The sequence below is a fragment of the Penicillium mononematosum genome, assembly GCF_028829835.1.
Source record: "Penicillium mononematosum strain IBT 11891 chromosome Unknown utg000002l:1.0-8112719.0:1.0-8118358.0, whole genome shotgun sequence".
In the NCBI taxonomy this organism is placed as follows: domain Eukaryota; kingdom Fungi; phylum Ascomycota; class Eurotiomycetes; order Eurotiales; family Aspergillaceae; genus Penicillium; species Penicillium mononematosum.
In genome coordinates this window covers 7,666,761-7,688,118 of record NW_026643272.1, presented here as the reverse complement: position 1 = coordinate 7,688,118, position 21,358 = coordinate 7,666,761, and the positions used below count along the sequence as shown (strand labels likewise).

Here is a 21,358-nt window from a genome sequence, read left to right as displayed (position 1 = left end):
TACGAGCCACTTGCGACTGATTTTTTCTCACGGCGATGGGCTCCGGGCACCTGATTTCCGCATTCCTTTCCCAAGCGACGACAACTAAGGAGAATCAATATAAATTATGTATGAAATGAAACTATATTCTCACCGTTTACAAGGACCATCGGTTTCCGGGAAACATCGTACTTTGGCCTTGGCACACGTTATGCATGCTTTAGGGTGACGAGTCGCCCCTCCCTCCATGACTCCTTAGCATACGCAAAAGAAGCTGTTAGCCCGATTTAGAGAGGTATTAGGAGCAGCTAAGTGATAGGCAATCGAGTCTGATGTGTCAGGTGTCAGAATGGGTAGAAATTAAGGAAGCGGAACTCCGCACTAGATCTCTTAGGTCGCATTTCTATTGGTCAACTAGATCATAGTGGGTCTGCCTACTATATAAACCACCTGGGCAACCCCTTTTTTATATCAACATATGAGTCACCTTGAATGTCCATATACAGACAAATAGAAAAATAGACAGAACAACTAATGGAAAAGTCTAACTAGTTATCAGAGGATAGTTCCTTCAAGAGTTTCTGGCCATCCTCGTCCAGGTTTGGATAGTCACGTAGCGAGTACAAATCAAGCCAAAACTGTTTGCCATCGTCATGAGGTTCAATGCGTTGACGAACCAGCTTCTTCCACTCCGCATCCGTCTCAGACAACCCAATGTGAAGCGCAACATATTCCCACCAAACAGGAAAGTATCCCGCATATTCCCAGTCAAGAATTCCAGTAAGCCTGCCGTTTTCAACCATAATGTTCCCCAGGTTTAGATCGCCATGAGTGAGGACATAAGGACGGCAATTAGGCAAGCGCTTCCTGAAGGCTGCCAACGCACGTTCTGGAAACACCTTGGTAGATGGTTGGTGAAGCCAGTGACGCAGGCCATCCCACAATTCGGAATCAGAGCTGAAGGGCCCAAAAGGCTTCTTAGGATCCCCAAATAGCCACCCCGAGTAGATCGGACCTTGGTCAATGTCTTGCATAGACGCTGACTCAAATGACCGCAGTTGGCCCAAAGCTGCAGCCACCTGATCAGCAATAGTTTCTTTCTCATCTTGAGAAAGCGTAGGCCAAGCGTCTTCAAGAGTTTGACGTTTCACTCGTTCCATAAGAATCATATACCGGTTTTCATTGTCAACCCACTCGCGCAAAACTGTTGGGACCGGAATCTCTGTGTGATGCGCGAGGTATTCTATTGTTTTGACTTCGGTTTTAGGAGGCCCATTCGGACGGTCTTTCAAGATAACATCCGAACCAATGGCCCATACTCCACGCTGGGAGGCCCCATAGAAGAGTTTGATGTGACTAGGATAATGACACCGCTTCTGTTTCTCGGTGGACCAGCCACAAGCTGTGCATTCATTGTCGATAGTTCTTGCTGTCATATTTGCGTTAATGGATAAACGAGGGTCAATGGAAGCAGAGAACTTAGTATTGGCTAAGACTGCTATTTGAAAGTGCGGTGTGTTTGTTTTGGGACACACTGGGCTCGAAGGGAATAGTGGAAATATTCTAAGTCCGACGTGGAGATAGCAGGTGTCTGTACTAGACAAACAAGTATTGAATACAGAGCGAACTTATCTGTATGTGCTCCGGATGTGTTTATACAATTATCCGGTATTCCACAATACAAGTCCTTTCAGTTAGCGTTTCTTGGCATAATCGTCCATGGACCCATGAGTACCCATGAGTGTACAGGCGTCAAAAACGGGCGTGGCAATAAAGTCTCTCTGTTTCATGACCTGGTGGACAGTCATTCTACAAGAGGTCAACAACACAGCAGATCCTCAGCGAGCCTCTTCTTGGCCCCCACAGCTACGCCCTGCCAGCCTGCCGATCGGATGACGCACTCGGCTGTGATCATGTTTCTTCCATCCCCTTTCCTGGAACGCGCCCGTACAACGCGTTTTGAACGAAAGACGCGAATATCTCATTCAACCAAGGAGCCACGGAAGATCGAAGAATTGACGCAGATATGGCTGTCACAAGCGACCGATGATTGTATGAGTCAAGATAGAAGCCAACTACAGATTCAATTGCTGCAGAAGGCACAAGAGATCTGTGGTCGACATGTGCCATTACGATTGCTCGGTGCACCCGACCACAATCAATCAAGATGACGATATTACTGGGATCGGAGTGAGTGTCGCCAATGAGGTCACCTAATTGATGGGTTGCTCATCTTCAAGGTCTTAATCGGGTACACCGTCACTGCGGTAGTGGCGACTATCGTATTTTACTACCTTCTGTCTTATCAACCGTGTCTGGACCCTTTTCGCGATGGGCATATCGATCCCCTGTTGGCCGTACAGCCACGGCCGAATCCGATTGACGAGCTGATGCTTCGGGGTCCACGGAGACTATTGACTAAGATCTTTGGCACAAATAGTAGTGGGTTGAGCATCCATGCCCGTTTTGAAAACTCGCTGGTCAAGGTATGTTACGGCCATATTGTGACCTTTTGATCAATGCTAAAATCAAACGCAACAGTGCGTCCTCGCCATGAGCGACATCCAGATATTCACCGGAATATCCATCATGATCAGCGGTGCGGCACAGCTCAAGTGTGGAATTTCCTGCTACCAATGGCTGGTAGTAGTTTACCTGGCATGATTCTCCAGTCTGACCCATCTCTCGTGTCTAACCCTTCTCCGGAACTATCTACACAATCGGCCGGCCGAACGCACCTGGCGACTTGCTTGCATGTTTGTATTGGTGGCTCTCCTCTTCTTCGCTTTTCTTCCCACGGTCAATTAGATGGCAGCTGGGACGTTCTGCTGAAGACAGCGGTCCTCCCACACCCGAGGACTACGTAATCTGTTATCTGAAACCGATGTCACGTCTTGGTTATCGTGCGCACTCCCTGTACTGGGAAGGGTTGAATTATCATTCTCACAGCGAACATACTATCGTTGCTACGTCTGTATCCATCGTATTGTTGTTTGTCGGATTTGTGTGTCGGGTCTTCAAGCTTCATCAGAGCTTCTCGAAGTTTCTTGATCACAGCATTCGACGGAGAATCAGTCGTTCACTTCGTATACCGCTTCGTGTGGTTTACGACTGGTGCCATGTTCAGGGCTCCCCTCAAAGCCTGAAGAGGTACTTGTTTTATCGGCCTCTATTAGCACTCTTTCTTACTGCCCGAGTATCCGCCGATACGTGGAACTCCATGTTCTTTGAGGTAAGCTTCTCACCAAAGTCTTTGTGTTGATAACGATCTAAGCTTGAAGCCAGGTGTGGTGGCTCATGATCAGTTTCATTTGGGGTGTGGAGCGTTTATTCAATACAACAGCTATCGTACCAAGTAAGGAGGACACAAAATGGACTTTTGGTCAGGTCATGTCCGTTGCTCTCCTTGCGATACCCCTAGTGACGGTCGTTGAGCTGCTTTATCCAGGTAAGTTCCCAACGTCGTTGCAATAAAGCCGCACAACTAAGCATCCTGGCTATTCCCAGAACCCGAGAAACAAAAGAAAAACACACAGCAAACCAAAAGAACCTGCCTATCATTTGATCAGAACCAGGGCCGCTCTAGTCTCGAATACCTCGACGAGCTGCCTTCGCCAATTGCACGGGATCTCACCCGCACCTCGCACCTCGAGGTCAACGATCATCCCGACTACGAACTGTATTACGCATCCGGTTCCCTGAATGTGCCGGCTCTGACGCTAACCCTATCAGTCGTTTTCATCTCACTCTGGTGTCTCGGTCAGGCGTCAATGTTCAACGGCCTGACGGGACTCGGCTTTTTGCAAATATCCTTTTACCCCTGGGGCGCAATGCCACTGGTATTGATATTCAGCATCTACAACAGCATCCTTTTCTCATTTATGGGAACTGGTATTGGGGGCAGGGAACGAGGCAGCCGAGAGACTAAACGCTTCCTTGTGCAATTCTCACATGTCTTCGTGACGATCTTCTTTATTGCCATCACTGTCTTCATGTTTCTCTATGTTCGGGGTGGCGGGGAATGGGTCCAGTGGGTGGCCGTTGGCGTATTTGGCGTGTACTTCCTGTGTTCTTTGTTTATAGCATGTCAGTGAAATCAATCTTTCGACGCTGTTCGAGTTTTTACTACCGCATTTTTCCTATTAACCCGGGAGCCTCACAGCGTCGGTTGTATGCGAACGGCCCCGCAGTGCTGCCTTGGTAGAGATCGTCGCTGGACACAGCCTTGCGGCGAAGTTCATTGAGAAGCCGATTCCCGCAGTGGATTTATGCTTCATGAGATCCAAAATTGGACTAATCCAAGGTCGCTTTTATGTGCCAAACCAGTTTTTTCCTGCTTTCGAGTAATGGAAGAGGGCAGTGATAGTAATTGCTTCCCGATCACTTCCCTCCAACCTGGCCAGCCCCCACGCGTCCTCTATGCCGATCAGTATCATATGAATCCTCGTCAATGCTGCTGGGCCGTGTACTCCATAGCCTTTCTTCACTTTCGCTTTTCGCCCATTCTCGACTCCCTAGTCCAACCATCCCTCGCCTCTAAGCGGCTTCCAAAATGGCTGAGGCTGAGTCAACTGGCTCCAATCCCATGGATGCGCAAGTTCGTCCAAGAAAAGCAGACAGTAGCACCGAGTCGAAGAGACCAGCCAGTAAGCACCTTATCTCCATTGTCCAAATTGCCCTTTTAACTCGATCCTATAGGCACGGCTTTTCGGCAGCAGAGACTGAAAGCCTGGCAGTCAGTTTTTGATACTCAGGCTTCTCTGAAAACTAAATGTTTATTTACTGACACTCCGACAGGCCAATTCTAACTCCTAAAAACGTCCTTCCTATATTTTTGGTCATTGGGGTTTTATTGATCCCTATCGGCGGAGTTCTCATTTGGGCGAATTCTTTGGTGAATGTGATCTCCCTTTGATAACAGACCCACCTAATACTAAACATTTGAAAGGTTCGTGAGATCGTGATCGACTATTCGGATTGTTGGAAGGCTGCGCCGCTGGACTCATCTATAGCCATCCCCGATAATGTACAGACGACATTCAAGTCAAAGACCAGACAAGATCCCCACTGGCAGCGAACACACGACCCAGCGACGAATACCACCACATGTTCTTTGTTCTTTGATATCCCGGAGACACTGGGACCGCCGGTATATCTATATTATCGGCTTACAAACTTCTATCAGAACCATCGCAGATATGTTCAGTCGTTTAACCAGGACCAATTGAAGGGCAAAGCCGTCCGTAACGCCACGTTGGCTAACGGCACATGTGAGCCCTGCGCGGTTGACGATGCAACAAAAAAGGCCTACTACCCCTGTGGGCTAATTGCGAATTCCAAATTCAACGACACTATCGGTCAGCCTCAGAATCTACAAGGGGAGGGGACACTTGTCTACAACATGACAAAGAAGGGAATTGCGTGGGAGAGTGACAAGAAATTGATCAAAAAGACGCAGTACAAGCCGTGGGAGGTTGTCCCCCCACCAAACTGGGCCAGTTACGGCCTCAACTACAGTTACGAGAACATGCCTGATCTTCATGAAGATGAAGATTTTATGGTTTGGATGAGACCGGCCGGTTTGCCATCGTTCAGCAAGCTTTCTAGAAGAAATGATCGTGACGCAATGCCCAAGGGGTTTTACAGGTTGGATATACAGGACAGTATGCTTTCCCTCGTAGATTTGGCACGTCGCTCGCTAAGTATTTATCAGGGTTTCGGGTCACTGAGTACGAGGGGACCAAGGCAATTTTGATATCCACTAGGACTGTGCTTGGGGGCAAGAACCCCTTTTTCGGAATTGCTTATGTTGTTGTTGGTGGGACCTGTGTGCTTGTGGGAGTTGCATTTACGATTGCACACTCAATTCGACCCAGGTATGGTACTCTCGATGGAATATCCTCCCGGCTGTTAATAGCTTTTTAGAAAATTGGGTGACTGGACCTATCTTTCCTGGGCATCTTCAACTTGACCGACTATAGATTGCACTCGCTGCTGGACAAACTGGGTAGCGTATCAGACAACTAGCCTACTACAACAGACTTAAAAGAAAATTAGATCCTTCCTTTGTTATTTCTTCCTCATAAAGTTCAAAAGAATGTTCCGGCGGATTTTATGCCTTAAAAACATTGGTTGCAAGCTATGTATGAATGAATGATGCACTCCCTCATCACTCACTTCCTTCACCGCACTTCCCTCACCTCCCCCATCGCTTACCTCCTTCACCTGTCCTTATTATTCTTCTTCTCATAGTCATCAACAATGACGTCTCCGAGATCCTGGTTCGACCAGGGATCTTCACGGGGGCGCTACGATCGTGGTAGTATTATTACCACCGATGATGGAACCCAATGGGAAGTCCGCGAACGCCTTAAGCAAGACGAAATCCAGAGAGTGGCGAACTCACGTATCTCACCTAGCTATGCTACCCTAAAGCTTCGCTGTATAAAAGCTAACGCTAGCCCGAGCGAGAGAACAAACCAAGCGTTTTTACGGGTGTATCTCCAGATTCCCCATATCGGATCGGAGTTCGAGGATTCTAACGCTCGCGCCGCGCAAGCCGATCACACCTTTCAGCCTGAGGAGCTTAACGCATATACTATCCTTAACAATCATCTAACAGTTTCGAAATTCACACCGAAGCTACTCAGGATCTAAGGTATCACAGCAGGGGCCCTTAGGCTTTATTCCTAGTGGGTTTCTTATCGTCGTTGTATGGGAAATGGTCCAGGGACTTCCCCTCGGCGATCTAAGTGGAAAGGCGACTAGATATTGGACTTTACCGGGGAGCGAGCGTGCTGAAGTACGTCGACACTTTGAAAGGACCTTTAAGTAAGTTAGCCAATCTTAGTGGTTCGTGGATATTTATTGATTTATATTTCTAGGGAAACCTCCTTTACCGTTGGTATCTGGCCCTTACCTCCTTCTCCTCACCATCTAGTGTGGAATTCCACTACCGAGACTTTGTAGGTTTATCTTAGCAAAGTCCCCTATTTAGCAGTGATCGATCATCTAACCCGTCGTTTGCAGATTCTGGGTTGGATTCCGTACCTTCAGTCGGAAAAAGAACAAGCCCTGGGATAAGGGTTGGCTGCCTACGTGGGACCTCGTTAAGACCCCGAAATAATCGATGGGCACATATTGACTGGGATAGGGATACTACAGGCTGGAAATACTAGCTATCATGCTTCCAAGGTTGTATCTCAATGACTGGTCTAGCTTTCGCTGAAACATATTACTACTTAAATTGACGAATACGACATAACACCTTAATTCGATGACAAGTTAGCGAAACAACTAATTTGTTTTAGGTGGCAATTGACTGAGGCGATTTCTTCGATTTCCTTGTTGATAATGGTAATATCGAGATGGATCAGTTAAGTACTTATACTTTCCCGATATGTTACTGCTTCACGGACAACGTCCGATTAGAGGACTAGATGAAACCAGGCACCAGACCGTACACATGGTCAGAAGCTAGTCTGTTTTTCTGGTAGGAGGAGATGATATTTTCTGGTTCCACTGAGGCTGAATAGAGAGGGCTGTGTCGGACTGTATGTCTCTCAATGCTAATTTCCCAATCGGGTAATTCTCATGTCGGAGTTTGCAGCGACTATCTTTCTACCAACTTATGCTCCTGGCAGTAAAAGATTCGGGCCTCTTCGGATGATTTAGTCCCAAAGACATTGGCTAGCCTTGCGTGTCCACACAGCCTTGTGAGTTCCACGTAATATAACTAGACCTACTGGAAAGGGCAACTCACCTGAACATCACCTCGAGGTTGAAGGACCTTCACAAAACAAAGTCTACGAAAGTCATCGGAAGCGGTACTATCCTATTGAGAACATAGTCAAGGGCCAAGTAAATCATAGGTTCATTAGTCCATTAGTAATTTGACGTCGGAGGTTAGCCATGGTTGAACTGCTTCTCATAGCGGTAATAATTGCCTACATTTCTTCTCTTCTCTTCCTCATCCAACATTTTTTTCTCCATCAAGACACCAGTGATCTCTTTTGCTTCTTTTGCCTCCATCATTATTATTACCAGACGACCTTTTCTTCTATCTTGAGCCGATCAGTCTGACATCTCAAATATCAGTTTAGGCGACAGCCAGGGGTAGATACCTTTCGCAACCAGGATGGTCACCACGCGAGACCCAACAGCCTTGACCGACCTTCCACTTGAGCTGTTGTGGATGATTTCTGAGCATTTATCACCAGTTGACCTTGCTTGTCTGGCACTAGGCAACCATCGTCTGCTGTCTTCATTCGCTGGCACTGCTTTTCGGGACTTCACAAAACGCCACAACGGAAACCCCACTGATGACGCACGTATCAAGCTGCTATCTTTGCTTTCTCGCGACCTACCGCAGTACTATCTCTGTTTCATCTGCCTCCGACTTCATTTGTGGAAAAACACTCGGCTACCAAGCTACTTTCATATCGATTGCTCAGATGGCTTGGAGATAAAAGACCGGTGCCTTCAAACATCTCTACCCCTCTGTTACTACCCATCCTATACCTATTACCAATTCCGTTTCGTTCATCTTCAGCTTGCTATGAGAAGGTTTTACTATGGACCGGGCTTTGGAATCCCCGTTGAGTCAATGCTCTACGCGGAGGTAGTATATCGTCATATCAAAGCCAAAGCCCCGCTCTGGTTGCAATCCCCCGCCAACAACAACATATCAGAAAATGATCCCCAGAAAGATGGTCTGATGGCACTATTCTCTGCCGAAGCTCGAATCTGTTCTACGCCTCCGGGCCTGTGCTTGCGAACGCAAGAAATAGCGGTAGTAGCACAACAGAACGTACCACGGATGTGGCCGTGCCGCGAGAATGGACTCGTGGAGATCTGCAGGCATATCCACACTCGTAAACCGGGATTTATCGACATCTTTACCTCTCACATTGAGCGTTATTGCTCTAAAACAAGCCCGATAAAACCAGCCGACGAAGGGAGTTGTGATAAATGCAATACCTCCTGGAAGTTGGAGATGCGAAACCTGGACGAAAATAATGCAAGCCTCACTCTTACCCGGTGGATTGACTTGGGGCCGGGGCTGAGCCCAAATGATGCTCAGTGGAGGTGTCGCTTTGGTATTGAACTACTGCTGAATTCGCCAAACCATGAAATAGTGGACTCCCGTCAGCGGTTCGAGAGGGACTCTGTTCAGGCTAGCTCTTCGAATGCATTGTCCGAAGATGAAATGTATTGGCGGAACATTTCTTTGCTGCAAGAGAAGACATACCAAAAAGTGATGACTCCAGTGCGCTATGGATTCTACATATTGCACGAAGAAGCAAAGACAAGTTCTTCTCGCTGTATCATTCTCTGAAGAGAGCATTGATCACACACACTATGGAGTTCACCCACATTCGTTCCTACCCTGTTGCGCGACTTCCGCTGTTGACCACACCCGTGGACCCGTGGACTCTTGTGTACTTCTTTGTTGACAATACATTCATGTCAGACAAAGCCTGTCAAGCGGGATCAATGACTTTCCCCCCCGTGGAAGATATGGCATCAATCTGCTTCTGTAATGGCATCAATCTGCTTCTGTAAGCTATGCATGCATCTTTCGAGGCCCTGTGTGACAGCTTACAGAAGCAGATTGATGCTATATCTTCCACCGGGGGGGAAGTCACTGATCCCGCTTGACAGGCTTTGTCCGACATAAACAATTACCGATTTTTATTTCGCCAGAAAAGCTTAACCTATATTTCTGAACCCGAACTCCTATAATCGAGTCGCCATCGTATTTACGTGGAGCAAAGGCTTTTATGCCGTGTCCCTTCAAATGGTTGGTTTATCCTCGGCGGCGAGCGTATCGGGAGCGACATCACCTGGGAACAGGTTGCAATACCCCAGGAGCACTTGAACTCTCAGTCACTCTTGTGACAGCACTGGCCGTATATCCCGTCTCCAGGATCACGCTCCCTATTCCTGGGAGCTGCGAGCGCTCTGCAAATTTCAGTCCTTTAGCGACAGGAAAAGCTGATCTCGCAACAAATCCACAGGAGTCATCCTATCATCCCCGTTCAAGCGATCATCCAACCTCAAGACACATTCACATCGAGCCTGGAGCACTCCTTGCAAGATCTCATTCTCTCCATATCCCACTTCCCTAGCAATTTCTCTTGCAATATTGTTTCCGACAGTCAGCACCAACCCAGCGATATCAACAGCAGCGTTCCCAATGCCAGCATCTGCCCAATCAAGGATCCCAGTTATCCGGCCACTTTGGGGACAAACGAGGATATGTTCGCCTTTAATGTCGTTGTGAACCAGTGCTAAGCGGTATTCTGGAGACAAGTGCTGTATCTTCTCCAGTATGGTGGTTTTCCTCTCCAGTAACCCGTTTATGGGACTTTGGTTTCCGATATCCTTCACAGATACCTGGCCACGCTCCACCAGCCTTGTCCATGCTTCGATCGCAGACTCTCTGAGTAACTTCAAGTTGGGGAATGGAATCAAAGGGATTTTTACCCCCAGTTTTTCTTCTAATCCTTCGATGCTGACACACTTCAACACAGAAAGAAGACTCCTCAGTCCTTGCACAGTCAATTCAGAAGCAGGAGCGCGGTGCAACCCCAACCCTTGGAGCTTGGTTTCGAGCGAAGCTGCATAGTCCCCATCATCGCTCAGTTGCCAGGTCCCGATGGAGCATGGGATGATACGTTCATCTAGACCGCGAGCCCGGTACTGATCTTGGACGAGTCTGCGCAATGCGATGTCACGTGCCTGCATCTCTTGGCCATTGTAAGAGCGAGAACCATCTTCGCGCGGCTTGGTGATTCGGATGATGTAGTCGGGCTTGGAGTCGATGAGGAAAATCAAGTGGTCATCGCCTTCAATGGTGGGTTGACGTATCAGGGATATGGAGGCAGGAGAGCACTGAAGGCCTGTCGCTACACATTTCTTCAGTCTAGAAACTGAGAATGGGAGAGTGTGGGGCATGATGAATGAGATTTATCTGTTTTTGTAGCATGAAGGGTTGAAGGAGGTAGGTTTTATATCCTTTTGGTGTGAATCTTGGCTTGGACGTCGGGGTCCCAAAAGAGTATCGTGCCAGCCACGTGTGTAGGTAATGGCTTGCACCGTGACAATGTGGCTATTTTTGCAATATCTTTGTAGACTTGGTTGTCTTACCTTGCCATCAAAATCATCTCATCGAACATACCCAGCTTCCAGAAACGCCCTTACGTATGCAAGGCATGTGCAGACTTATTCATGATACCGCCGCCATCGAGCGAATCCGTGCCAGCTTCCTTTCTTTTTATCGATAGTTGATTTGCATGGTTAATTTGTACTATGAGAGATACGCATAGTGAGGAATAACGCATAGTGAGGAATACATATAGTGGTGGTCATTTGATTGCCTTCCAAGGTTTTTGCTTAGGTAGCTTGGAAACTGATGGTAGAAGCTTAAACCCATACTTTTAATTAAGGTAGCACATATTGTTAATGAATTAAAGTGGCAATTAGATTCCAGATAACATCCCCATAGGCTCTTCGTAGCACAACATTCAATACGAGCTGAGCTAAGTCGCTCTCAAGTAAACCTGAAGTATGACCAGCTGCACAACAGCCCCAAAAAAGCACAACAGGTAGGATTGGAACTTATATGTTTTAGTTGAGTGCCAAAAGAACATAGGGGTATAGTTGGTCGCTCACATTGTGTCCTCAAATATCAACACAAACTTGGTTTCCATTCAAGACATTGATGCAGTTCAAGGCATCAAGGTCGGATAGAATAGCGAAGATAGTCACATCCTTGACCTTGCAAACTGCCTTTTGATTGTTCTTGCACTGAATCTTGTCACGTGCCTCCAGGTCAGAAGCTGGGGAGGCAGAGACAGCCGCAAAAGCTGCCAGGGAAAGAGTAATAAATGTGTTGAAATGCATCCTTATAGTAGGTCGTGGTAAATAAAGGTCTTGAAAAGATGTGACTCGATTTGACTTGCAGTCTTGAAAGGCTTGCTAGGTACCGAAATGTCTCTGTGAATGCACTTAGAAGATTGTAGTCGACCACGCTTCCTTTATAGAACAGCGAATAGCCAGAGCAGTCGATAGATCGCCACCCTACGTCTTTCATATTCCATCATTAAATGCTTCGTGATATCATGAAGCTTAATGCAATACGATTGTTTCACTGAAGCGTGGAAGAACACTTGGAAGAACTAACTTGGAAGAAGTATACGGAGTAGGGCAACCAAAGAAAGAGATATGCGATTTGACATGCCGGAAGGTCGTAAGTTTCCCGATTGTAGAAGACAATAGAGTTAAAACAAACTCTCAATTTGATTCGCCAACAATGTGACGGTTTCCTTGTTTTGGCCATAAGGATGAAAGCGGAACCATATCGATGTTTTGACTTTGTATAAACTTGTAAGTGTTCCAAGCTTCAAACTTGGTACTACTTTAAAAAAAAGATTAACCTTATTTCAAGCTTCAATCCATGGATTTAAGACATTCGAACACATAAAGATACTACGCAACCTTATAGCAAATAGCTGGTCAGGCATGAAATTGAGGCAGAGGTCTAGACTGTTCGTCCCTCCTTTATCCCGGTTAAGGCAAGGAAGTCTAGACAACTCGTCCCTCCTTTATCCTGGTGAATTCAGATCACAAGACGGCCACAAACTAGGGCACTGTATTACTACTTGCCTCCAAAAGAGGATAATCCATGGTTTAAGTGGTAGTCTCCGAGAAGATTGAATGGCTTGGCTGTGGCCAGATCGCCCAGCAGACTCAGCAAAAACTTTAGAACCCGACTGATTCCAGAAATCACCTAAATATACAGAGAATAGCAATGCTCCAGTATCCCTATATAATGTATTTAGGTAGACACGGCGCCGATGTTTAGATATTAATTAACTACGTATGTCTGTACCTGGTACATTATGTACCTATAACACCATCTCCCAATGTCTAATTCGGGGGATTTGTTCCTATTTGAGGCTAGACAAGAAATTTATATTTATCTACACTAATTATTTGGAAAGAAGAACTCGAGATAAGCCTCAAGTGTGAACAATTTGAGCGACCTCGGGTGTCATGTTACACTGCTTATCGGCGATATGGCCGTCCCCGCAATTCGCAACTCCGATATCATTCCAGTCCCCCTCATCTCTCCTTCCACATATTCCCAACATGGCTGCCATGGCTACATTCTTGAAAAAACCCCTCAAACTGGCTCTTGTCCAGCTCGCAACAGGTTTGAATGCCTACACCTGCCCATATTACCCAAGCTGACCGAACCGTATAGGAGCGGACAAGTCCGTGAACCTCTCTCATGCTCGGAGCAAAGTCCTTGAAGCTGCAAAGGCTGGCGCAGGATTGATCGTCCTTCCCGAGTGCTTCAACTCACCCTATGGCACGAATTTCTTCCCTAATTACGCCGAGACCCTACTTCCCTCTCCTCCCACGATTGAACAATCGCCCTCCTTCCACGCCCTGTCGGCCATCGCCGTGGAGGCGAATGCATACCTCGTCGGCGGAAGTATTCCCGAGCTGGAGCCGTCTACGAAGAAATACTATAATACCTCGTTGGTCTTTTCGCCGACGGGCGCCTTGATCGGCACTCACCGCAAGACACATCTGTTCGACATCGATATCCCGGGCAAGATTCAGTTCAAGGAGAGCGATGTACTTTCACCTGGCAACCAGTTGACAGTCCTGGATCTCCCGGAGTACGGAAAGATCGGTCTCGCCATCTGCTACGATATTCGTTTCCCAGAGGCAGCGATGATCGCCGCGCGCCAGGGTGCTTTCCTCCTCGTCTACCCGGCGGCCTTCAACACCACCACCGGTCCTCTGCATTGGTCTCTCCTTGCTCGTGCCAGAGCCGTTGATAACCAGTCATATGTGGCACTCTGCAGCCCGGCGCGGGACCTTGATGCCGCCTACCACGCCTATGGTCACAGCTTGGTCGCTGACCCTAGCGCAAACATTCTCTCTGAAGCTGAAGAGAAGGAGAGTATTATTTACGCTGACTTGAACAATGATGCGATTGCGAATATTCGCAGTGGAATTCCCATCTCCACCCAGCGACGATTTGACCTTTACCCTGATGTGAGCGCAAGCCAGAAATAAAGTGGGAAAGCTGTCAGATACTGTGAGGGGTCTTTGTTAGATATTATATCAATTTACCTAGAGATAGTCTAAACTACCTGAATATTCACAACGTCATTGGAAGTATGAATTTTTGATAGTTGAATAGGGTAATGTTGCCTGAGGCATAAATATCCGCAACCAAATCATCATTGGTTGGGATGTAGCCCCACTCCACCCAATCAGACCCCACACAGGCAAGCGAGACCACACTGAATTTCACACGAAAATCGACGAACTTCTTCTTCCGACAATCGATCACTTCCGCCCACCGTCGACCACCCCTTCAGTTAGTTTACTCAATCACCACTCCGAAATTCCCCTCTAACCTTCTCCACAGAGATGTCCAACGTCAAGACCGGCAACAAGCGCTCGGCCATCGCCGATGTGGTGTCTCGCGAGTACACCATCAACCTGCACAAGCGAGTATGTTGAACACAACCCTTTTCCCAGTCTACCTGCGACGATTCGAATACGATTCAGTTCTGGAGGCATATAATGGACAGAGAACAAGAAACTTTTCCTGAAAAATGGAATTTGTTACGGAAAAGAATGTGTGTGGTGTGGGTTGGTGTGTGTGCGTCGAGGGTGGAATGGGAAACCAATCCCCCTTTATGCCACACCACCATCCTCACCATGACCTGTGGAGAAATCTGCAGGTAGGACATGGCATTTTTTGTCTGTTTGTCTACTCCGCGAGACAGCCGAGAGGAGATCTTGAAAAAGTCTTCGCTCGCATCCACACATATCCGCACCCGGAACACAAAAGAAGAATTAGTTTTATGAAGTCCACTATGGCCGAAAGACCAGAAACATTCATCGCGCAGAGTTTCTCTAGCAGATGGCATTCGGGCGGAAGACTGATTGTAACTTCTTTTCCGGAATTATAGTGCCACGGCGTCAGCTTCAAGAAGCGTGCTCCTAAGGCCATCAAGGAGATCCGCGCCTTCGCCGAGCAGGCTATGGTAAGTTTGAGCAATGCTCTTCTCTCCCCTGTCCCCTACTGGGAAATAAGTCCGCTAACATGCTCAACTCGCAAATAGGGCACCAAGGATGTCCGCGTCGACCCCCAGCTGAACAAGAAGGTCTGGGAAGCCGGTATCAAGGGCGTTCCCTTCCGTCTCCGTGTCCGCATCTCCCGCAAGCGTAACGACGAGGAGAACGCCAAGGAGCGTCTCTACTCCCACGTCCAGGCCGTCAACGTCAAGAACCCCAAGGGTCTCCACACCACCACCGTCGACGAATAAATGTGTCGCTTTTCGTTAGCATCTATGATTCCATGTTCCTAGCTGGGGTGTGGTCGGGGTTTGACAAAAATACAAAATACCTTTTCCCTTTGGGGCGTCCTTATATCTTTTGTCTTAGTATTGTAGTGCCGTAGTTGACATGACAGGAGAGTTACTTGAAGGTGGCTCAAAGTGAGGTTTGAGGCCTATATGCAACCTTAGAAGTAAGTATAAGGTCTAATAATCGCGAGTTTCTTGAGGCGCCTATTAATTTCACCCGAGAGAACGACTGTTATGTCAATGGTACAAAGTCAATGGTCCAATTAGGGCTAGGCGGGGGAGCCGTTTATTTGATTAATCATACACTTAATGGCTGTTCTAGTGCTGACGAACACTCTTCTTCATACCCTCCCAGATATATCTGGGGGTTTTTAGTGAGACCTTTCCGGGCCTGTCGTTGTGTAGAGATATGACATAGACATCACCACAATTCAACCTCTAAGCCCGAGCCCGAAGTATGGGAACATGACTCGCAATACCCTCCAACTCCTAGATACCATAGCAGTTACTACGCAACGAGGTCCAACGACAGTCTCTCCCCGTCTGTTATGCTCGATAGTTGTAACCTGATACTCTTATACTACCTTCTGGCAGCTGTCTCAGTAAAGGTTCTGCAACGAAAGGTCGCCCATCACTTCACTCTATACAACGAACGTCGGCCAATATAGAGACCGTAGCGATAACGAGCGGTCAGCACTGTATCGACAGGTCATCTTTATATGACCTAGACTAATGCTCTTTTGTTCATCGAGGATCTTCTTAGTCTGGGATTGAGGCTGGCTGAAAGGTAAACGTGTGACAGAAAAGATCACACCGCTGATTGACGATTTGTTCTGCAAGCATGGACACCCGATACATCTGAATTCACATCCGCAGCCACACGGGCCGTGCCGTCCGTAATTATAGGGAGCACACTTGAGCACCGGATGTGAGTCTATATTTATCCCGTGTATACAAGTGTACACAACCCACTTCCGGTGTAGGCCACAAGTATCACATCCATGTATTACGAGAACGGAGAAAAGCTGCTATAGATTGGACTACCTGACTTAGCTCCTATCAGTATCAGAGTGTAATGAACAAGGGCTGGTGAGAACGTGTACCGTTCAGAGCTGCAGAATGGCGATAGTTGACCCACCAACGTATACTCCGCACAGGGAAAATCATTACTGGCTCAGCTAGCCACAACGAAGCATCAGGAAAGAAAATAAAATAAAATCTGCAAACAACAGCCTACAACTTTTTTGTTCGCCAGCTTGCCGTAAATCCTAGGGCAGGACCAGCTATCGGCTGGATTGATAGCACCGCGTAGCAGCATGTCGATGGAGCGAGCTTCCTATGTACATCGGACAAACTGAATCATCAACATCATCGTTAGAAGTCAGATAGCAAAGGAGAGACAAAGATCGGCAGCGGCCAGTTTCGTGTGCGTAACATTATGAGCTCTACATGGTCTCCAATTATTATTCGACGTTGAAGTTGACGCATACATGTATGCGTGCACAGACTATGGTACATCTCTCGAATCGAGTAGCCATGATCCATCTTTCGGGCACTTTTTACGTATCTTATGTGGCATCATGCGGTGTAGGGGAGCAACGCAATCTAAGGCAAAATATCTACGTTACCCGTTTCAACATATAAAGACGATGCTTTCCTTGACTTTCTGATCTTCAACAATTCCTTTACACTTTCTTTCTTCAAGAGTCCATATATCTCAACTTGATCATCATGAGTGACTTTACTGGCCCCGGTAACTACAAGATCTGGTCTCGGCACAGTGACAAAGTGTTGAACATTTGGGGAGGGGACGAGGAAGGAAAACGAGTTGGTATCTGGTAAGTGAGGATATATTTATCCATGTAGATATTTAGCCCGTATGCTGAACATAGCCAGGGCCGATCTCACGAATGGTAAATATGGCGAGTACTACCAGCAGTACGTTATTGCTGCTGCTGGGAACGATGAATACTTGATCCTTCACCAGAAGAAAGGTCTCTATATGACTGCAACAAAGGGTATGTTTTTCTCTCCTGAACTAGTGATATAGGTGACTTTACTAATTCATTTTCTAAAGGGGGGAGTGACGACGTTCACTTGAACTGGACAAGCCCGATGAACCCAGACGCGAGATGGAAGATCATACCGGTGCGGGATGGTAGTGGAGCTTACAGGTCTGCCTAAGCCTTTCATCTTATTTTTCAATGTTATTCTGACTGTTCTCGATAGCATTGAGAGTGTTGGTAACCCAGGCCAGTTTTTGGATATTCAACGGTCCCAAACTGCAGATGACTCCCCAGTCCTGACTTGGCGCGGTACCAAGAATAAGAACCAGCAGTTCTTCTTGCGCATGGCTTAGGTATCTTCATAGACTACCTACATATGTACATATGTAGGTAACCTTGGAAGCCAATCATTCTTTTCGAGTATGCAGCAAGAGGGTGTCGTTACTGTATCCTACTGAATCAACACGTCTCCGTACTCAGTTGTTGGCCCTAATTACTCCCTGATAGCCGAAATGGTTGTATTTCGCCGGCCATGGTCAATGGTAGTGAAAACAGGTGTTGTGTGAGAGAAAAAAAGCAATTAAAGCAAACTGGAAGACAGATTTTCTGTGGCAGTGGACGATTAATTATACAGGGGACTTAAGCGAGGGAGATATCCCGTTGGCGTACGGATATATATACATTGTAGGATATGCGGTGAAAGGTCTAACGAAGAAGCATATACACAGGTACAACACTGGGTACCACTGTTTATTGTCTTCGGCCCATATACATAATATCAAAGATCGTCAAAACCAAGCAGACCTGGAGAGAACTGACGTTGAAACAGCAAAGTATCGAAGACCGTAGAAGCCAAGGCGGTGAGCGAGAGCTCTCCAAACTGCCGACGTGAGGACATCATATCAGCTCTCTTGCAGTCCGCATCAACCATCAACACCTCCACTTCCGACTTTACCTACCTTCCTCTCTTGATCCAGCATCTCGTTCTCTGTCAGTGACTTCAACTTAAACAGCACCCAGATCTCCACCATGGAGTCCAAGATCCCCGACTTCTTGCTCGAGCAGCAAGCACAAGGAAGCCCAGAGACACAACCCTACTTCCTCACCTTTGAAGATTATTGGGAGCGGAAACTATGGCACCAGCTCACAGACTCGTTGGTCGAGTTCTTCCGCATGCCAGAGAGTGCTCCGCATCGCTTAGCCCTGTTTAAGACATTCGTGCTCAGTTTCGCCGACCGGGTCAACCAGCTCAAGTTTGTGTCGCTGGGATTGATGGCAGCTACAGAATGCACAGGTTGGTGGTCCACAGTCTAGTCTGGAAGCTCCGGAATCTATCATGATGAGCATTCGGTTGAGTTGGATGCAGGCTAATCATCTCCCTCTAGATGACCAAGAACGACTGGCTTTCCTCACATCCCTCGCTAGCAAGACGGATACGCCCGACACGCAGGATGCATATGTCTACGCGCTTGCTGACGTTGCCAACGTCAAGCTGTCGCTGAAGGATCTGGACGGAGCACAGACAGACCTGGCCACCTGCCAGCGGGTGCTAGACACGTTCGACTCTGTCGAGACTGTTGTGCACGCATCATTCTACAAAGTGAACGCGGACTACTACCATGTACGTGATTCAGAGCATCCCTTCCCAAGCCGGGCATGACCACTCAAATAGAAGCTAACACTTTCTCCAACAGGCCAAGCAAGAATTCGCCTCCTTCTACAAAAACGCCCTCCTCTACCTCGCCTGCATTGACCTGCAAGAACTCACCGAGACCGAACGCGCATCGCGCGCCTACAACCTCAGCGTAGCGGCCCTGGTATCAGACACGATCTACAACTTCGGAGAGCTTCTCCTTCATCCGATTCTGGACTCCCTGACTCAGACCCCGCACAACTGGCTCCGCGAGCTTCTCTTCGCCTTCAACCGGGGCGATCTGACTGCCTACGACGTGCTGGCCGGTAATATCAGCAAGAACAAGCTGCTGGAGACACACCGGGTATTCCTGTACCAGAAGATCTCGCTCTCGGCACTGACGGAGATGGTCTTCCATCGTCCCCCTCACAACCGCTCTCTCTCCTTCGAGGCTATCGCGTCTGAGACTAAGGTGCAGCCGGATGAGATCGAGCATCTCGTTATGAAGGCTTTGTCGCTGGGCTTGCTGCGTGGGTCTATTGATCAGGTTGCTCAGGTTGCGCATATCCACTGGGTTCAGCCTAAGGTTCTGGATATGAAGCAGATTGATGGCATGCGCAACCGTCTTAAGGATTGGGATGCTGGTGTTAACCAGCTCGGTCATTGGATTGAGGGGGCTGGTAAGGATGTTTGGGCTGCATAGATGTCTTATCTCACTTGTGTTCTGATAAACTCTATTATAATGAATACAATGGTGTCTTTTACTGTGATTCCAGTATTGTAATTCCCATGGGCAAGTGTCTTGTTTGACTCGACATATCTACTTGCTCGTCATTCAAGCGCAAGGAAGACATTGATATAGTCTATTACAACGAACCAGAACCAGAATAATCTCATTCGAAAACAATATATACACGAATCTCCGCACCTCACCACTTATTGGTGTCCATTAATCGAACACTGCAAAGCAGCAAAAGTAGGCGGATCAATGCCCGTCCTATTATGACATCCTTCCGACTTATAATACATCTCCCAGTTGTCAAAGCAATCGCAATCAGCCTTAGTGAAGATACCACAATACCCATTCTTAAGAACCCACGATTCAGGTTTCTTCAGCTTACTCGTATCACAACCACTCCACGTAAACCCATCCTCCGTCCACCATTTACACGTCACGCCCGTCTCGGTGAACTTACTGTTTATACCACCCTGGAGTGCCAGACAGCCCTTGTCATCGAGGAATTCTTTGTTATAGCCCTCGAGGTGATAGTAGTCACCCTCGCAGCCGGCTTTGCTGTATATCGTGATTTCCCACGGTGCTTTCCATTCGTATTGGGACACGCTTGGTTCCGGGGCTGATTTTGCTTTTGTGGTAGTTGGTTTTTTGGTGGTTGTTGTGATTTTCGTAGCCTTGTTAGTGTTGTCTTTGGTAGTGTTGGATTTGGAGTCGGATTTGGTAGATTTTGAGCCCGTGTCTTTGTTGGGAGATTCCTTGTCCCCGGTTCCCTTTGCATTACCAGTAGGGTTTGATTTCGGAGCCTCTGTCGCTCCTTTCACGGTGGCTGTAGGGCCGGCTGTCGGTGCACGGTAATTTTGGCAATATAGATCGGAGACACCGCATTGGCCCCAGAAAGCACACTGTTGGGTTGTTAGACTACCTAGGTAGAGTATAAGAAGGTTATGGGATTACTAACGCATTTCGAATCAGGACATGGGTTCATGCCGGCGAGGTCGGCCCATTTGGCTGGACGTGTTGTTCCAGGAACTTGTGGACCGCAGGTGGCTTGAGGAAGAGCCATTGGCATTGGAGGTTTGCCGGCGCTGAGACAGATAAAGTCACCCTGGTAGAGCTGTCTGCATCCGAGCCATGCCCAGGTGTTTTTATTGAAGCTTTCGATGTCGGCTTCGGTGATATCGTGTGCTTTGGCAATCCGTGCGCAGGTATCATAACCCTGGATGATGTATTTGAAACAATATCCGTCTTTGGTTGGTACTGGGGCGACGGCTATCGCCATACGGAGTAAGAGAAGCCATAGAGCAAGAAGGTCGATTCGAAAGAAACCCATCTTGTGTAGACCTGGGGGATACGGCCATTTGTCGAGTAACAAGGGTCGTCATTCATTATATAGATTGATAGAGAGAATTGGGGCCTGAAATCGGGACTGGATAGAGGCATTGCATGAAAGAAATAGAGCACTGTTTCCGAGTTAGGGCACGACCGGTGGCAATTGGTCAAGGACAATCCAACATTTATGCACTTGATGAATGTGAGATGTTAGTATTGTTCAAGGGCCTAAACAAAGATTCGGGGGTATGTGTTGCATGAGACGTTTGACAAC

At 47.6% G+C, this 21,358-nt stretch overlaps 13 protein-coding genes across 13 annotated transcripts; 9 read left to right on the top strand and 4 right to left on the bottom strand.

The window, feature by feature from the left end:
• Nucleotides 1-527: 527 nt before the first annotated feature.
• N7519_004722 (aminoglycoside phosphotransferase family protein) lies at nt 528-1,415 on the bottom strand (the record flags this gene model as incomplete). Its single annotated transcript, XM_057291498.1, has 1 exon — nt 528-1,415. One exon carries the CDS (start codon nt 1,413-1,415, stop codon nt 528-530), a length of 888 nt encoding a protein of 295 aa, XP_057152700.1.
• Nucleotides 1,416-2,100: 685 nt separating this feature from the next.
• On the top strand, nt 2,101-2,846 carry N7519_004721 (uncharacterized protein; the record flags this gene model as incomplete). Its single annotated transcript, XM_057291497.1, has 4 exons — nt 2,101-2,169; nt 2,220-2,465; nt 2,521-2,625; nt 2,652-2,846. 4 exons carry the CDS (start codon nt 2,101-2,103, stop codon nt 2,844-2,846), a joined length of 615 nt encoding a protein of 204 aa, XP_057152699.1.
• Nucleotides 2,847-2,863: 17 nt separating this feature from the next.
• N7519_004720 (CDC50/LEM3 family protein) lies at nt 2,864-5,904 on the top strand (the record flags this gene model as incomplete). The annotated part of the gene is made up of 7 exons (XM_057291496.1): nt 2,864-3,211; nt 3,265-3,427; nt 3,487-4,036; nt 4,170-4,304; nt 4,777-4,873; nt 4,928-5,642; nt 5,693-5,904. The coding sequence occupies 7 exons, from the start codon at nt 2,864-2,866 to the stop codon at nt 5,902-5,904; spliced, it is 2,220 nt and encodes a 739-aa protein (XP_057152698.1).
• Nucleotides 5,905-6,240: 336 nt separating this feature from the next.
• Nucleotides 6,241-7,105, top strand: N7519_004719 (uncharacterized protein; the record flags this gene model as incomplete). Its single annotated transcript, XM_057291495.1, has 4 exons — nt 6,241-6,600; nt 6,650-6,810; nt 6,864-6,944; nt 7,009-7,105. 4 exons carry the CDS (start codon nt 6,241-6,243, stop codon nt 7,103-7,105), a joined length of 699 nt encoding a protein of 232 aa, XP_057152697.1.
• A 1,011-nt stretch (nt 7,106-8,116) lies between these two features.
• On the top strand, nt 8,117-9,316 carry N7519_004718 (uncharacterized protein; the record flags this gene model as incomplete). The annotated part of the gene is made up of 1 exon (XM_057291494.1): nt 8,117-9,316. One exon carries the CDS (start codon nt 8,117-8,119, stop codon nt 9,314-9,316), a length of 1,200 nt encoding a protein of 399 aa, XP_057152696.1.
• A 23-nt stretch (nt 9,317-9,339) lies between these two features.
• On the top strand, nt 9,340-9,543 carry N7519_004717 (uncharacterized protein; the record flags this gene model as incomplete). Its single annotated transcript, XM_057291493.1, has 1 exon — nt 9,340-9,543. One exon carries the CDS (start codon nt 9,340-9,342, stop codon nt 9,541-9,543), a length of 204 nt encoding a protein of 67 aa, XP_057152695.1.
• A 408-nt stretch (nt 9,544-9,951) lies between these two features.
• On the bottom strand, nt 9,952-10,938 carry N7519_004716 (uncharacterized protein; the record flags this gene model as incomplete). Its single annotated transcript, XM_057291492.1, has 1 exon — nt 9,952-10,938. The coding sequence occupies one exon, from the start codon at nt 10,936-10,938 to the stop codon at nt 9,952-9,954; it is 987 nt and encodes a 328-aa protein (XP_057152694.1).
• Nucleotides 10,939-11,664: 726 nt separating this feature from the next.
• On the bottom strand, nt 11,665-11,886 carry N7519_004715 (uncharacterized protein; the record flags this gene model as incomplete). Its single annotated transcript, XM_057291491.1, has 1 exon — nt 11,665-11,886. One exon carries the CDS (start codon nt 11,884-11,886, stop codon nt 11,665-11,667), a length of 222 nt encoding a protein of 73 aa, XP_057152693.1.
• A 1,248-nt stretch (nt 11,887-13,134) lies between these two features.
• On the top strand, nt 13,135-14,076 carry N7519_004714 (carbon-nitrogen hydrolase family protein; the record flags this gene model as incomplete). Its single annotated transcript, XM_057291490.1, has 2 exons — nt 13,135-13,198; nt 13,250-14,076. 2 exons carry the CDS (start codon nt 13,135-13,137, stop codon nt 14,074-14,076), a joined length of 891 nt encoding a protein of 296 aa, XP_057152692.1.
• Nucleotides 14,077-14,436: 360 nt separating this feature from the next.
• N7519_004713 (60S ribosomal protein eL31) lies at nt 14,437-15,341 on the top strand (the record flags this gene model as incomplete). Its single annotated transcript, XM_057291489.1, has 3 exons — nt 14,437-14,520; nt 14,985-15,059; nt 15,138-15,341. 3 exons carry the CDS (start codon nt 14,437-14,439, stop codon nt 15,339-15,341), a joined length of 363 nt encoding a protein of 120 aa, XP_057152691.1.
• Nucleotides 15,342-17,111: 1,770 nt separating this feature from the next.
• N7519_004712 (RICIN domain-containing protein) lies at nt 17,112-17,739 on the top strand (the record flags this gene model as incomplete). The annotated part of the gene is made up of 4 exons (XM_057291488.1): nt 17,112-17,218; nt 17,277-17,398; nt 17,458-17,554; nt 17,610-17,739. 4 exons carry the CDS (start codon nt 17,112-17,114, stop codon nt 17,737-17,739), a joined length of 456 nt encoding a protein of 151 aa, XP_057152690.1.
• A 601-nt stretch (nt 17,740-18,340) lies between these two features.
• N7519_004711 (proteasome regulatory particle lid subunit RPN9) lies at nt 18,341-19,722 on the top strand (the record flags this gene model as incomplete). The annotated part of the gene is made up of 3 exons (XM_057291487.1): nt 18,341-18,680; nt 18,772-19,007; nt 19,081-19,722. The coding sequence occupies exons 1-3, from the start codon at nt 18,416-18,418 to the stop codon at nt 19,720-19,722; spliced, it is 1,143 nt and encodes a 380-aa protein (XP_057152689.1). The 5' UTR covers nt 18,341-18,415.
• A 233-nt stretch (nt 19,723-19,955) lies between these two features.
• Nucleotides 19,956-21,085, bottom strand: N7519_004710 (LysM peptidoglycan-binding domain-containing protein; the record flags this gene model as incomplete). The annotated part of the gene is made up of 2 exons (XM_057291486.1): nt 19,956-20,657; nt 20,714-21,085. 2 exons carry the CDS (start codon nt 21,083-21,085, stop codon nt 19,956-19,958), a joined length of 1,074 nt encoding a protein of 357 aa, XP_057152688.1.
• Nucleotides 21,086-21,358: the final 273 nt, after the last annotated feature.